General features: G+C 42.5%; 1 protein-coding gene and 1 pseudogene across 1 annotated transcript in view; both read left to right on the top strand.

Annotated features, from left to right (window-relative positions):
- LRRC37B (leucine rich repeat containing 37B) overlaps positions 1-16289 on the top strand; it is a 37978-nt gene that overhangs the window by 4237 nt on the left and 17452 nt on the right. The window contains exons 3-8 of the mRNA XM_011940159.1: positions 523-594; positions 3440-3511; positions 6310-6381; positions 7014-7094; positions 10264-10335; positions 10929-11003. Coding sequence (XP_011795549.1) covers positions 523-594; positions 3440-3511; positions 6310-6381; positions 7014-7094; positions 10264-10335; positions 10929-11003 — 444 coding nt within the window. The remainder of the gene's footprint in view (positions 1-522; positions 595-3439; positions 3512-6309; positions 6382-7013; positions 7095-10263; positions 10336-10928; positions 11004-16289) is intronic.
- LOC105510398 lies at positions 14197-15567 on the top strand (annotated as a pseudogene).

Raw genomic sequence — 16289 nt, 5'->3', positions numbered from 1 at the left:
AAAGGTCTTGCAAAACATAGGAGTAAAGTGTGAAGGGGCCAAATCGGATCGGTTGTAATAAGAGTGGAAAGAAAAAGCCTAGGATGTTTCAACAGAGGGCAAAGCTTTGGTGCTACCTGACGTAGGGTTTCTTTCTACTTATTTATTGATAGTGATAAGCTTTTGCCTATTTTTCTGTTGAATTATTTACCATTTTTGTGTTGATTTGTAGGAGTTTGTTTAGACACATAAGTGCTTTTTGATAAAATACTTACATTCAAAGTAATTAACTGGCACTGTCTGTCCAAGAGATGGGATGGATAGGAAGTTAAGCTTCCGGGAGATGCCTCATCATTTGTGCCAGTGGCCCCACATTGTTTCTTGATGAATTGCACAAACAGGGAAGCTGATAGCTCTGGAAATGAGAAAGCAGGTGTTATTTTATGTAACTGAATATCCCCGACAAGGTTGCCACGATTCTTTTACTTATCCTGTTCATTCTTTTCCTACCTATTCAAGGATATAAACTGTGTTTCTTCACAGAGATTTCCACGGAAACTATATTTCTCACATTGATGGAAATGTATGGAAAGCATACAGTTGGACCGAGAAACTGTGAGTGTATATTCTCTCTGAATATGACAGAAAACTAACTGCATTGTAAGATCCTTCTCAGTCCAGAATTTTGAGGTCAATACCTCTGAAAAAAGATATTTCCCCTCCATTCCCCAAATCAGCCTCTGTTGATTGCAATCCTATGGTTATTTTAAAATTAAATTTGGTAGGCTCTCTTTAAGAGGCAACTTAAATTTATTTATCATACAAATAATACATGATTATATTCTCTTTTTTCCTCTTTTTTTTTCAGAGTCAGGATATTACTTTGTCCCCCAGGCTGGAGTGCCATGGCACAATTACATTTCATTGCAGCCTTCACCTCCCAGCCTCAAGCGATCCTTCCACCTCAACCTCCCAAGTAGCTGGGACCACAGGTGCATGCCACCACGCCCACCCAATTTTGTATTTTTTGTAGAGACAGGGTCTTCCCATGCTGCTTAGGCTGGTCTTGCACTCCTGAGCTCAAGTTCTCCTCTCACCTTGGCCTCCTAACATCCTCATATTACAGGCATGAGCCACCACCCCTGGTCCATGATTCTATTTTTAATGTATAAAGATGCAATAACAGTTATAACAAAAACCCTCCTTGTGCCCTACTCCCTCATCCCTGAGGTAATGCTACTCTGCATTTAGTATACATGCTTCCAGAGTTTTTCCCATTTGCCTACATACATATTTACATAAAGCAAAATGGATTTGTTGTGTGGCTTGAAAAATCTTTTTCTTTACATAAATGGTAACGTCTTGCAATTTGATTCTTTCACTTCATGATATGCCTTAGATTTCTTTCCTTCCCAGTACTCAGACGGTCACCCCATTCATTTAAACTCCTGCATCATCCGTAGTCTGGATGCATCATGGTTTATTTAATAATTCTCCCATTGATGAATATTTAGATTATGCTTAGTTTTCTTGTTACATGCATTGCTGCAGTGAAATCCCTGTACATGCTTCTTTGTGAACATGGGCAAGTATTCCTGTAGCATAGATATCTAGAAATGGAATTGTTGAAGTGAAGACTATGTAAATATAAAATTTTAATTGCCCTCAAAAATGTTGTGCCAACTTACTCTAAGTTGGAAAATACCCAGCGGTGAAAAAGTGTGGGGAGATGACATCATTCATTTGCCCCACACCTTTTCACCGCTGGGTATTCTTCAACTTTTTGTTGATGTTATGGATGAGTAAAAGGGATTCCACCTAAATTTGAATTTTTCTGATTACTCATGAATTTAATTAAATATCATTATATGTTTATGGAACATTTGTGTTTCTTCTCTGAGTTTTCTATCCTTTGTTCTTTTTCCTGTTGAATTGTTTCATCCTTTTCTTACTGATTTATAGAAGGAATTGATTTAGACACAAATGATTTTGGAAAAATGCTTACATTCGAAGTAACTGGCATTTTTCACAACAGTTTGTGTGTCACATTACCAGTTCAACTTATATAGACAAGCCATACATGAGTTCTAAATTAAAAATAAAACACATGCTAGGTGCGGTGGCTCACGCCTGTAATCCCAGCACCTTGGGAGGTCTAGGCGGGTGGATCACCTGAGGTCAGGAGTTTGAGACGAGCCTGGCCAATATGGTGAAACCCCGTCTCTACTAAAAATGCAAAAATTAGGCAGGTGTGGTGGTGGGTGCCTGTAATTCCAGCTACTTGGGAAGCTGAGGCAGGAGAATTGCTTTATTTATTTTTTTGAGACCTAATTTTGTTCTTGTCGCCCAGGCTGGAGTGCAGTGGTACGATCTTGGCTCATTGCAACCTCCACCACCTCCACCTCCTGGGTTCAAGCAATTCTCCTGCCTCAGCCTCCCGAGTAGCTGGAATTACAGGTGCCTGCCACCATGCCCAACTAATTTTTATATTTTTAGTAGAGACAGGGTTTCACCATGTTGACCAGGCTGGTCTTGAACTCATGACCTCAGGTGGTTCACCTGCCTTGGCTTCCCAAAGTGCTGGGATTACAGGTATGAGCCACCATGCCAGGCCAGAGCTACATTTTAAAAGCAAGACAATTATTACAAAAGTCAGGATAGTTGTTACCTGATTTGGGTTAGAGAGAGGGATTTGATTGGAAAGGGGCACACTGGGGCTTCTGGGATGCTAGCAATGTTCTTTTGTAACAATATGGGTATCTCCTTTTTAATTATTAAACTGAATATTTGGCCAGGTGAGATGGCTCATGTCTGCAATCGCAACACTTTGGGAGGCAGAGACAGGAGGATCACTTGAGCCAGGAGTCTGAGACCAGTCTGGGAGCAGAGTGAGAGAGACCCTGTCTCAGAAATTAAATTAAATAAAATACAAAGAACATTGATGTCCTGTGCACAGTATGCACATTGTAGTTCTCACATTTTTTTTGATAGGGGAAAAAGGTTGAATGGCTTCACTTGCAGCCCTGACATGGTTCCATGTGGGGCTTTCATAATAAGGTTTGGGAAAAGAGGAGGAAATGGAAGTTCTGCTGATCTTGGTACCACCCAGAGGTGGATTCTAACAGGGACTTTGGGATCTAGAGAGGAGGCAGTTTGGTGGGAAGTGTGCGTACGGGTGTGCTTGTGTGTGTGTGTGCGCTTTCCTGTGTGTGTGTGCGCTTGTGTGTGTGTGCGCTTTCCTGTGTGTGTGCGTGTGTGTGTGTGTGTGTGTGTGTAGTGGTGGACAGAGATGGACACAACAAGGAAAATGTAAGGAAAGGTTTGAATGAAAGCAGAGCAGATACCACCGTCTTGAAATGACCATGACCCAGCTTTCCCCCACATGCAGGACATAGTCCTGTGTGGCAAATAGTTGTACTTTGCATTTTTTATATCTAGAAATGACTTTTTCATTTTCCAGAAATCTCAGTGAAAATTATTTGACTGAATTATATAAGGATTCATTTGAAGGCCTGCTATCCCTCCAGTATTTGTAAGTTAGTTAATCACATTTATAAGTTTTTAGTCATATTATCTGTAAAATGAATAAGGGGTTCAAATTAGATAATCTCTAAGATTTCTTCCAGCAATAAAATTCTGCAATTCTGTAGGTTTGTATAGGGTCTCAGCCCATCTCTAGCATTAGCTGTGTCCTATGCATTTTCAGTGTTTAAATTATATAGACAAAATGCAGACAGAAAAAAGTTGCACATGGTAAGAAGATCTGAGCAGTGACTGACACTCATATGAACCTTGTTTTATAAGGGTTCACACACCATCTTCTTCTATTCAGTCTACAACCAATAGATCAAATCTAATCTATGGTCTATTTTTAAATAGCCCATTAAGTTAAGAATGGTTTCTGCATTTTTAAAGGACTGTGAAAGTAAAAGAAAAGAAAGAGAAATATGTGAGAGATCATATGTGGCCCACAAAGCCTAAAATATTTACTGTCTGACTTTCACAAAAAAAGATTTGAAAAAATTAGTTGAGTAGGATGAAAGGAATTAAAGTTAACTTCAGATTGTTACCTAAAGGAGAAGAAAATATAGACCACCTACATTTATTTGGACATCATTAATCCAGAAATTTTTGGTAATTTAATATGAATTAAAATAACATTAAATATTAAAAATCAGCTGAATTGTATAAATAATAGATCAAGAATATTAAGCTACCAACAGAATAGACTAGTATTAAGGATTTCATTTCAAGAATTGTTATATGAAAACAGATGTTTAAAATGATGGTTAAGTGGTAGAGCTAGAAATGTTTACACTAAGAAGCATACCAGAAATGCCCCTAACTCTTCACCAATTACAAAATAACTGTCTCCCCAGCCCTGTTACCAAGAAAGGGATACCTGCATAGTATTTCTGTCTGTTTAGAGACAAGAAGATACTATGTTCATTGCTATGGAAGCATGATTCTTATCCTTTGTCCATAGAGGTGTGTATGTCGTTAATCCTTATTAAGCTCATTAGTGATGCTGTTTTGCAAACAGATTCTTTCAAATGTAGAGGAATTAAGGCAAGTGGATATAAAGACCCTCAAGTGGATGCCAAAGTGCTACAGTGGCTGTGAAGTAATAAAACTACATTTCCTTTAAAATAGTCATTTTCCTTCTACTCCCCCAGCTATTCATTTATTTAACAAATATTTGAATTTGCTTTATTTCCATGTGTCAGTTTTAAACATGGTGGGCAATGCAGATGAGCAAAACCTAGTCCATGCTTGCAAGGAGTTTATGCTCAGAAGAAATGGTATAAAAAATAACTACATTAAAAAGAAGAAATGGATGTGGGCATGAGGAGGGATACATTGTTTCTGGAGCATAGAAAAGGGAAAAATGCCTTCAATCTGGACCCAGGAGGATGTTACTAGAACAATGCCGTTTGAATAGGACTTTGAAGGGCCATTGTGTAACATCAGACAGACATCTTAGGGAAAATATTCTAAACTTGCAAAAGGAAAATGGGAGAAGGGCAAATCACAGGAAAGTATTCGAGGAATGCCATGAGTACCTGTAGAGTACAAGGAGGGAGAGTAGGACATTGGAACCAGATCTTCTAGGGCTTTGAATGCCCAGCTGAGGAGCCATCATGGGGAACCATGTTACTGCAGCAGTGCTGTAGATAGATCTGCATCACAATCACTGAGAGGGCGCATTAGAACTCAGTTCCGGACTCCGCCCTCGTGGTTACTGATTCAGTTATCTAGAGTGGGACCAAGAATTTGCATCTTCAGTAATTTCCCAGGAAATGCTGGTCTTTGCAAACCACTTCTGGAGAGTTTATCTGATGACTGTGTGCAGGATAGTTTAGAAAGGAAGAGACTAGAGATGGAGACATCAGCCAGACAGCGTTACACCATCCAGTTAAAGAGGGAGGGACAAGCCCCATCCCTGTATAACTGAAGAAATTGCTTTCATGAAGTATTCATGCAATATAAAACCAAAAATGAGTTTCTATTAATATGATAGAAATTGATTCTATGAATATGATTTGAATTAGTTCAAAGTTATGTGTTAGTTAAAGGGGTAACTTCCTTTCAAATGATGTGAAAGGATGTGTTTTATTTCTTCTGATATTGAACTGGCTTAGGAAAACAGACCTAAACTAGGAAGGTGTATAAATGTGAGACTATGGCCGGGTGCGATGGCTCAAGCCTGTAATCCCAGCACTTTGGGAGGCCGAGACGGGTAGATCACGAGGTCAGGAGATCGAGACCATCTTGGCTAACATGGTGAAACCCCATCTCTACTAAAAAATACAAAAAACTAGCCGGGCGAGGTGGCGGGCGCCTGTAGTCCCAGCTACTCGGGAGGCTGAGGCAGGAGAATGGCGTAAACCCGGGAGGCGGAGCTTGCAGTGAGCTGAGATCCCACCACTGCACTCCAGCCCAGGTGACAGAGCGAGACTGTCTCAAAAAAAAAAAAAAAAAAGTGAGACTTTTTTTTTACTATTAGAAACTATATATAAAAACTTTGAGCTCATAATCTAGGATTTGATGAGACTACAAAAGGGCATCTAATCAAGTCTGCTGCTCTCAGGAAAAATTAATTCCAAAGTCTATTAAGATGTATATTCTATTTATGAAAACCATGAAGGTGAGACTCTAGGAGAGGTATGGGCAGGGTTAGGGGCTCTGGAAAGTTCAAACACAAGTTGAGACATTTAGAGTTGAGATGAAAAATGTGTATTCAATATTATTCTAAACTCTTGCTATTATTCATACTAATCAACCTCTAATAACTAATCAAGGCAATATTTTCCTTTTACTTTTTCCTAGAGATTTATCCTGCAATACAATACAGTTTGTTGAAAGACATACATTTGAATCACTACCATTTTTGCAATATATGTAAGTTACAAATATAACTTGATTACATTTGGAATTTTTATAAAACTTAATTATAAACCTCTTTGAAATATGATTAAAATTTTACTAGTAGGAAGCTACTAAAATTATATAGCAAATCCTTTTTGTCTCTAGCAAAGATTAGTGTGAGAATTACAAAGGTCATAGTGAATCATGATAGAGCAGTGGTTCTCAACTGGTGTGATTTTGTACTCAGGTGACATTTGGTAATGTCTGGATACAGTTTTGGTTGACAAAACTGTGGGTGTGCTCCTGGCATCTAGTGGGCAGAGGCCAGGGATGCTGCTCAACATCCTCCAAGGTACAAGACAAATGCCCACAGCAAACAGTTATAGAGTCCAAAATGTCGATGGCACTGAAGTTGTGAAATCCTGTTCTAGAGAAATAAAGATCACTTATCACAGGTATTTACCTAGCATTCACTGTTTTGCAGCTAATACACCACATGTGCAATGCTAAAGTATAAATCATAAGCCAGTATCTTCCACAGTGAGATTTCCTTAGTGCATAGAGAAAGGATTAGGGTTATGTTCCATCCTATATAAATTAGAATCACAGCAAATGATAAATGTTCTGAAATGTTTTTTTCTTTTGGCTTGTGTCTTCTTTTGTAGAAATCTTGGTTGCAATTTACTCACAGAACTCAGCTTTGGAACATTTCAGGCCTGGCACGGAATGCAGTTTTTACACACGTTGTAAGTGAAATAGAAGATGAATACATGTAAACAACTATTTATGTATAAAAATACATACAATTATTGGTTAGCTGGGTATAATCCCATTATGAACTCTGAAAAGTATGTCTTAAGATCCATTCATTTTTCTCAAATGGGGAAACTAAGGTACAAAGAGGCCAAGAGACGTACATAGCTTATATATGACCTGCTCTGCTTGTGCTAGTTCTGACCTTTGGCATGGGCAAGAAAAGGCATCAAACAAGTGACCCTCAAATTAGCCTTGTTGCTGGGTGGGGTGGCTCAGGCCTGTAATCCCAGCACTCTGAGAGCCACATGTTCTCACTTATAAGTGGGAGCTATACATTGAGTACATATGGACAAAGAAAGGAACAACAGGTACCGGGGAGCTGTTGTTCCCGTGGCAGGTGGGAGGAGGGTGTACCTATTGTGTACTATGCTTATTACCTGGGTGACAAAATAATCTGTACACCAGACCCCTGTGACATGCAATTTACCTGTATTAGAAACCTGCACATGTACCCCTAAACCTAAAATAGAAGTTACAAAAAATAAATGAAGGCTGGGCGTGGTGGTGGCTCATGCCTGTAATCCCAGCACTTTGGGAGACCAAGGTTGGTGGATCACCTGAGGTCAGGAATTCGAGACCAGCCTGACCAACGTGGTGAAACCCTGTGTCTACTAAAAATACAAAAATTAGCCGGGCATGGTGGCAGGTGCCTGTAATCCCAGCTGCTCAAAGGGCTGAGGCAGGAGAATCGCTTGAACCCGGGAGGCGGAGGTTGCAGTGAGCTGAGGTCATGCCATTGCACTCAAGCCTGGGTGATAGAGCGAGACTCTGACAGAGATGGGGTTTTACCACGTTGGTCAGGCTGGTCTGGAACTCCTGACCTCAGATGATCTGCCCTCCTTGGCCTCCCAAAGTGCTGGGATTACAGGCATGAGCCACCATGCCCAGCCAATAAATGGAAATGTTGACTCAAAAGAAGGAAGGGAGGGAGGGAAATGAAGAAAGAAAGAGAAAGAAAGAAAAGAAAAATGTAAAAACCCGTAAGGTTAAAGTAAACCCTTTTTCTTCCTACAGATTAAGCACATGAGTTCAGATTACAGCTTTGCTTCTTTTTTCTTTCTTTCTTTCTTTCCTTTCTTTTTTTTGGGGGGGTGGGGGGATGGAGTTTTGTTCTTATTGCCCAGGCTGGAGTGCAATGGCATGATCTTGGCTCACCGCAACCTCCACCTCCCAGGTTCAAGCGATTCCCCTGCCTCAGTCTCCTAGTAGCTGGGATTACAGGCATGCGCCACCACACTCGGTTAATTTTGTATTTTTAGTAGAGATGGGGTTTCTCTATGTTGGTCAGGCTGGTCTTGAACTCCCAACCTCAGGTGATCTGCCTGCCTCAGCCTCCTAAAGTGCTAGGATTACAGGCGTGAGCCACCGCACCCAGCAGTTTAGCTTCTAAATAGCTTGGTGACCTAGGACAAGTTGTGTAACCTCAGTTTCCTCATTTATAAAATAGGGCAGTAATATCTAGCACATAAGGTTGTTGTGAGGATTAAATGTGAAATGCCGATCACAAACACCTAGCAGCCCAATAGGATACTCACTGTAATAATTATTATTTTTATAATTTCTGCAAAAGTGATGATTCTTGGGTTAATGTAAAGGCTGATTTTCTTTTATTTCTTCCTATTTCTTTTCTTTTTCTTGTTCACTTAAAAGAATTAAAAAGAAAATAGATTGCAGCATTTTGGAATAAAAATTCTCATCGAAATGAATTTATTCATTTTATTGACATATAAACAAAATGTCGTTTGTTTATTCAATAAACTTTTTTTTTTTCTCTTTTGAGACAGTTTTGCTCTTGTTACCCAGGCTGGAGTGCAGTGGTGCGATCTTGGATCACGACAACCTCCACCTCCCGGGTTCAAGCGATTCTCCTGCCTCAGTCTTCCCAAGTAGCTAGGATTACAGGCATGCACCACCAAACCCGGCTAGTTTTATATTTTTACTAGAGATGGGGTTTCTCCGTGTGGGTCAGGCTGGTCTCAAACTCCCTACCTCAGGTGATCCGCCCACCTCAGCCTCCCAAAGTGCTGGGATTACAGGCATGAGCCACCATGCCCGGCCCAATAAACATTTATTAAATGCCTAGTAAATTTCAGACATCATGCCAGGCACAGGGATGACAATGAGAATAAGATGTGGTCTCTGCCCTCAAGGAGCTGATAGTCCAGGAGACTGACAAGTAGACAGGTGATTACATGCAATGTAACAAAGGCTGTGATGTCATACAAGACAAGGGGGAGTATATGATGGGAGTATGGTTTTGACCCGTGCCTTCTCTTAGATTTATCCCTTTTTCTTTGGCTATAAAGCAAAAGAATTGGTCCTATTTTTTTCCTTAACTGTGCAAATTAAACCATGAATTTGAAAAACTTTGCAAAGATAAAAGGCAAGCAGTCAGGCACAGTGGTTCACACCTGTAATCCTAACACTTTGGTAGGCTGAAGGGAGTGGATCACCTGAGGTCAGGAGTTCAAGACCAGCCTGGCCAACATGATGAAACCCTGTCTCTACTAAAAATACAAAAAATTATAGCTGGGAGTGGTGGCGGGCACCTGTAATCCCAGCTACTCAGGAGGCTGAGACAGGAGAATCGCTTGAACCCAGGAGGTGGAGGTTGCAATGAGCCAAGATGGAGCCATTGCTGTCCAGCCTGGGTGACAGAGCAAAACTCCATCTCAAAAAAGCAAAACAAAACAAAACAGCAAGAACAAAAATGAGCAACTTGAAGTATGGACAAGCAACCTGAATTCTGGAGGACGCTAGAAATAGTGTTTTGTACACAGTCAGGGCTTCCTATCAACACAGTCACTTCTAGGGTTTTTGACCTGAAAAGTTCTGTTGCATATTTTTTCTTCGCTATCCACTTCTTTTAATTTTTTCTATTTCTTCCCCTGTTTCTCTCCTCTACTTTATCTTCTAGAGACCTAGGTAGTTCCCAAAGAAATAATGCTTTACAGAGTCTAATGGTGATTTATTAGGTAAAAACAGAAAGTGACTTTTTTTTTTTACCTACAAGTTCCATACCAAAAAATGAATATAAACTTTTTATGCAATTTCACACTTTGAAAATGCAGATAATTTTAATTCTATTGCATTTTTCAGAATTCTCAATCACAGTCCTCTGACAACTGTTGAAGATCCGTATCTCTTTAAATTGCCAGCATTAAAATTTCTGTAAGTACTATAGCACTCTCATGAGTCATGAGATGATTTACGCTCTTTTTAAATTTTTCATCAAAGATTAAGTATTTTGCATTTAGGCTAAAAAGTCATAATTTAAATTTTAACTGAATTATTGAAAAAAGTTATTGGCAAAGAAAAGGATTAAGAAAGGATGTGTAATGGTCAAGACAGCCAGCAGGGGAAGAGAACAGTGTTGAAGAACCTGTATAGATTTGGAACATGTAGACACATGGAGGAATATTACTTAACCAAGAAAGCAAAGAAGAATAGGTGTTCATTATTCTAAAAAGGAAGAAAAGAGTAAATAATCAAGATGGGTGAATGCAATATGAAATGAGAAGTAAGAGAAATGGTAAAAAAAAAAAAAAAGTGTGAGTTCTATTCTTGAATATCATTAATTTGATGATGCAAATCAAATTTCTTTAATAAGAGGTCTCTGGAATTCTGCGGCAAATAAACTGTTGAGCTGACTTGTTTTATAGAGAAGGCAGTATTGAAGTAATCACATGTCTTTGAATTATCTTTTTAAGTACAGAATTTTTTATTGGGGTTCATATCATGAATGTTTCGGCTTTCTTCTTCAGAGACATGGGAGCAACACAAGTCCCACTTACAACACTTAAGAACATTCTCACGATGACTGCTGAACTGGAAAAACTGTAAGTTATTTTTTTCTTAGATTTATTTTTACTTAATTGGATCTTTAGGTTTGTTTTATTATTTTTTTAAGTCAGGTTTATTGATATATAATTTTCATGTAATTCACCCTTTTTAAGGGTACAGTTTGATGAGTTTTGACAAATGTATAGTTACATAACCACCACTACATTCCCAATATAAAGCATTTCTGTTGCCTCAAAAAGGCCCCTTGTATCCCTTTGTAGTCAATCCCCTCCCCCCACCATCAGCCCCTGTTAGCTACTAATCTGATTTCTGTTCCTATACTTTTGCCTTTTCCAGAATGTCTTATAAATGAAATCATATAGCGTGTCGCCTCTTATGTTTGGCTTCTTTCACTTCGCTTTTTTTTTTTTTTTTTTTTTTTTGAGATGGAGTCTCGCTGTCGCCCAGGCTGCAGTGCAGCGGCATGACCTAGGCTCACTGCAACCTCCGCCTCCCGGGTTCAAGCGATTCTCCTGCCTCAGCCTCCCGAGATTGCAGGTGCATGCCACCATGCCCAGCAAACTTTTGTATTTTTAGTAGAGACAGGGTTTCACCATGTTGGCCAGGCTGGTTTCGAACTCCTGACCTTAATTGATCCACCCGCCTCGGCCTCCCAAAGTGCTTGGGTTACAGGTGTGAGCCACCGCACTCGACCCCGCAGATTCCTTTTTTTTTTTTTTGAGACAGAGCCTCGTTGCTGGAGTGCAGCAGCAAGATCTCAGCTCACCGCAACCTCTGCCTCCCAGGTTCAAACGATTCTCCTCCCTCAGCCTCCTGAGTAACTGGGATTATAGCCTCGCACCACCACACCCAGCTAATTTTTGTATTTTTAGTGGAGATGGGGTTTCTTCTTGTTGGCCAGGCTGGTCTCAAACTCCTGGCCTCACTTGATCCACCCGCCTTGGTGTCCCAAAGAGCCGGGATTACAGGCGTGAGCCACCACGCCTGGCCCGGTCCAGCAGATTCTTATATTTCAGTTTTTAAAGAAATGTTTGCCTTTTACTGCTTGATGTATAGTGGAATCTCATTGTGGTTTTAATTTGCATTTCTTTAATAGCTAGTGATGTTGAATATTCATGTGCAAATAACTTCTTTACTAAATTGTTCAAATCTGTTCCCATATTTTAATTGAATACTAGTCTTTTTATTGAGGTTTTTTTTCCCTGTAACCCTATGAAAGATTCATTATTACTGAATTTTAAGAGTGCTTTATAGACTCTAGATACAGGTCCTTTCAGGGACCAGGTACAGTGGTCCTGCACATTGGGAGGCTGAGGCAGGAGGACTGCTTGAGGTCAGGAGTTTGAGACCACCTGGGCAATATGGTGAAACCTCGTCTCTACCAAAAATATAAAAATCAGCCAGGTGTGGTGGTGCTCACCTGTGGTCCCAGCTACTCGGGAAGCTGAGGTGGGAGGATTGCTTGAGCCGGGAGGTCGAGGCTGCAGTGAGCTGTGATCACCACTGCACTCCAGCCTGGGTCACAGAATGAGATACTATCTAAAAAATTAAACAAGTAAATAAAACAAAAAACAAGGCCTTTTAGATATGTGTTTGGTAAATATCTTCTCTCAGGTTGTGGTTTGTCTTTTCATTCTAAATATTTTCTAGCTGGGCACAGTGACTCACACCTGTAATCCCAGCACTGTGGGAGGACAAGGCAGGTAGATCACTTGAGGTCAGGAGTTCGAGACCATCCTGGCCAACGTGGCAAAACCCCCATCTCTACTACAAATACACAAATTAGCCAGGTGTGGTGGCACACGCCTGTAATCCCAGCTACTCAGGAGGCTGAGGCACAAGAAGTGCTTGAACCTGGGAGGTGGAGGTTGCAATGAGCCAAGATTGCACCACTGTACTCCAGCCTGAGCAACAGAGTGAGACTCTGTCTCAAAAAAAAAAAAAAAAAAATTTAATAATACTAATTAAACTAAAAGTGTTTTCTGAAAAGTAGAAGTTTTTAATTTTGATCAGCTTTAAGTTAGCAATTTTTTCTTATGGCTTGTGCTTTTTTGTTTCGTACCTAAGAAATCTTTAAGAACCTGTTGTCTAATTCAAAGTGGAAAAGATTTACTCCTATGTCTTCTCCCAGAAATACTATAATTTAGGTCTATGATCCGTTTTTAGTTAATTTGAATATATGGTGTGAGGATTTTTTTTTTTTTTTTTTGCAATTGTATATTTATTTTTTGGAGAAACGAGGTCTCACTATGTTGCCCAGGCTGGTTTCAAACTCCTGGCCTCAGTGATCCTCCTGCCTCACCCTCCCAGAGTACTGGGATTACAGGCATGAGGCACCGTGCCTGGCCTTCTTTGCAATTATATATATATACAGATGTGTGTGTGTGTGTGTGTATATGTGTGTGTGCATATATGTATATGTGTGCGTGTATATATATGTGTGTGTATATGTATGTGTATATATATGTGTATGTGTATATTAGCCAGATGTGGTGGCACAGGCCTATAGTCCCAGCTACTAGGGAGGCTGAGGTGGGAGGGTCACTTGAACTCAGGAGGTGGAGGTTGCAGTGAGCCAAGATGGCACCACTGCACTCCAGCCTGGGCGACAGAGCAAGACGTTGTCTTAAAAAAAAATTATATATATGTATATATGTGTGCATATATATGTGTGTGTGTGTGTATATATGTATATATTTCTGCAGGGCCCTACTGTGAGTTTGTTACACAACTGACTGCAACTTAAATAGTGCCACCACCCCACAATATGGCAAACTAAATAGAAACTCTGTTTTGCTAAGGCTGGTTGAGGGCAGTATGCAAGATTAGCATGGAAAGGGCCCTTCATTTCACACTCTGTTAATTTTTGTCAGGCCACTTTCTTATCTTCACCACATTGTCAGATCTGTTTTACTGCTCTAGCCTCACTTCCCTCAGCCTCCTGCAGCATCTTCCCTGTCAGCTAGATCCCTTCCTCTCTGGATGAAGTCCTCTTCATCAACCAGCTTTCTCACTTGGTTCTCTAAGACAGTGAGGATCTGTCTGCTTTTCTCTTGACCATTAGTGGATAGGAAAAATGCTCTCATTCTCTGTAACCATTTGTCACCAAGGCCATAAAGACATTGAACTAACTGCCTTATTGGAGTTTATTACTGGAAGTCTTCAGGAGTTTACACATTTATATACAAAGTAAGTAGGCCAGTGCATTTGAGTCTTGTCTCATGTGTAATGATCTTTAATGGCGTATTGAAAAATTACCATTCTCAAGTAAAGATAATGTATACATCAGGTCATTTACAGTCTCAAAGGTTTGTCAGTATATTTTAAAACAATCCTGAGAACAGTTCTATATTGAAGGAGACTGAAGAATCATGAACACTAGGCGGCGCTGGGGCTGGCAAGCACGTGGCAGAGGCGGTGCCAACGGGGGCTGCTGAGGCGGGCAGAGGGTTGGCGGCGCCTGGAAGCCTGTTGCTGGCACTGTCCCGGTGGGAGGCTCGGCAGTGGGCACGTCGGTGGTGGGGCTGAAGAACCATTTCTACAAGGCAAGCCAGCTGGTCAGTGAGAAGGTGGGAGGGGCTGAGGGGACCAAGCTGGATGATGACTTCAAAGAGATGGAGAAGGTGGATGTCACCAGCAAGGCGGTGACGGAAGTGCTAGTCAGGACCATCAAGTGCCTGCAGCCCAACCCAAGCCTCGCAGGTAAGCTGACCATGCTCAACATGGTGTCCGAGATCCGGGGCCAGGTGAAGAACCCCAGCTACCTGCAGTCGGAGGGGCTCCTGAGTGAGTGCCTGATCCCCCACCTGAAGGAGCTAGGCGGTGAGTCCAACTTCGGTGACACACTGCTGGATGTCGGCAAGTCCATGAAGCACCTGGTGGAGGTGAAGGACTCCCTGGACATAGAGGTCAAGCAGAACTTCATTGACCACCTCCAGAACCTGTGCGAGAATGACCTGAAGGAGATCCAGCACCACCAGTTGGAGGGCCGCCGCCTGGACTTTGACTAAAAGAAGAAGCGGCAGGGCAAGATCCCCAATGAGGAGCTGCGCCAGGTGCTGGAGAAGTTTGAGGAGTCCAAGGAGGTGGCAGAAACCAGCATGCGCAACCTCCTGGAGACCAATATCGAGCAGGTGAGTCAGCTCTCAACCCTGGTGGAGGCGCAGCTGGACTGCTACCGGCGGGCTGTGCAGATCCCAGACAAGCTGGCAGAGAAGCCCAAGCGCAGAATGCAGGAAGCTTCCTCACGCCCCAAGCGGGAGTATAAGCCCAAGTCCCCGGAGCCCTTTGACCTCGGAGAGCCTGAGCAGTCCAACGGGGGCTTCCCCAGCACCACAGTCCCCAAGATCGCAGCTTCATCTTTCCGATCTTCCGACAAGCCCATCTGGACTCCTATAGCATGCCACCCATAGACGAGCGGAGCTGCAAGGTGCTGTACAATTTCGAACCCTAGAACCATGGGGAGCTGGGCTTCCATGAGGGTGACATCATCACCTTGACCAACCAGATCAACTACAACTGGTATAGGGCATGCTGGACGGCCAGTCGGGCTTCTTCCTGCTCAGCTATGTGGACACGCTCGTGCCCCTGCTGCAGTGACTCGCCAGCGCCCCGCCCCTCTGTCCACACTGGGCGGCACCCCCTGCCGGGTCTTCTGCCTTCCTCCGGGCTCCTGCTGCTAGGATGGTGTCCAAGCCTGCCGGTGTCACCCAGTCCCAGGTCCTCGAGGTACTCCCTGAGCAGGGAGCCACACTTGGGTGGGGGGCTTATCTGGGTGGGTGGGGACGCCTGTTTACACTGCCACTGACCCCCAACAGTGACAGCTCCCTTCCCTACTGCATTGCGCCAGCCTCCTCCTCACTCCCCAACTCCTTGCCTAGCTGGCCCAGGCGGGGCTAACCCTAAGGTACTCTCACAAACACTAGTATTCCACCGCGGCAGCACCCACCTCCATCCTGACCCCACAGGGACCCGGCCCACTGCCTGCCCTCATGTCCTGTGGCCTTAACAGGATGAGATCAAGCGTCCCCCTGGGTTGGCTCAGAGACAGGACCTTGGTTTTAAATCCTGTCCCAGCCTGGTGCTGGAGATGGGCCCTGGCCCCACTCCAGGGCCACTGCACCTCCACCTCACACATGCACTCCTTCTCCCCAAGGCCAGGGCAGAGGGCCTCACTGCTTCCCCTGCCTGCTGTCAGCTTGCAGCCTGGGGACAGAGGCCAGCTGGGATCTGTCCCAGGACAGAGAACATAGCCTCCTTCAGGGCCCCGCCTCCCAAGCCCCGCCCTCACAAAGCCAAGTACCTTTTCAGCTTTTTTTTTT

Source organism: Colobus angolensis, unplaced genomic scaffold (assembly GCF_000951035.1).
Source record: "Colobus angolensis palliatus isolate OR3802 unplaced genomic scaffold, Cang.pa_1.0 Scaffold187, whole genome shotgun sequence".
Taxonomy (NCBI): domain Eukaryota; kingdom Metazoa; phylum Chordata; class Mammalia; order Primates; family Cercopithecidae; genus Colobus; species Colobus angolensis.
The sequence above is the reverse complement of the archived record's forward strand: the minus strand, read 5'-3'. Positions and strand labels throughout refer to the sequence as shown.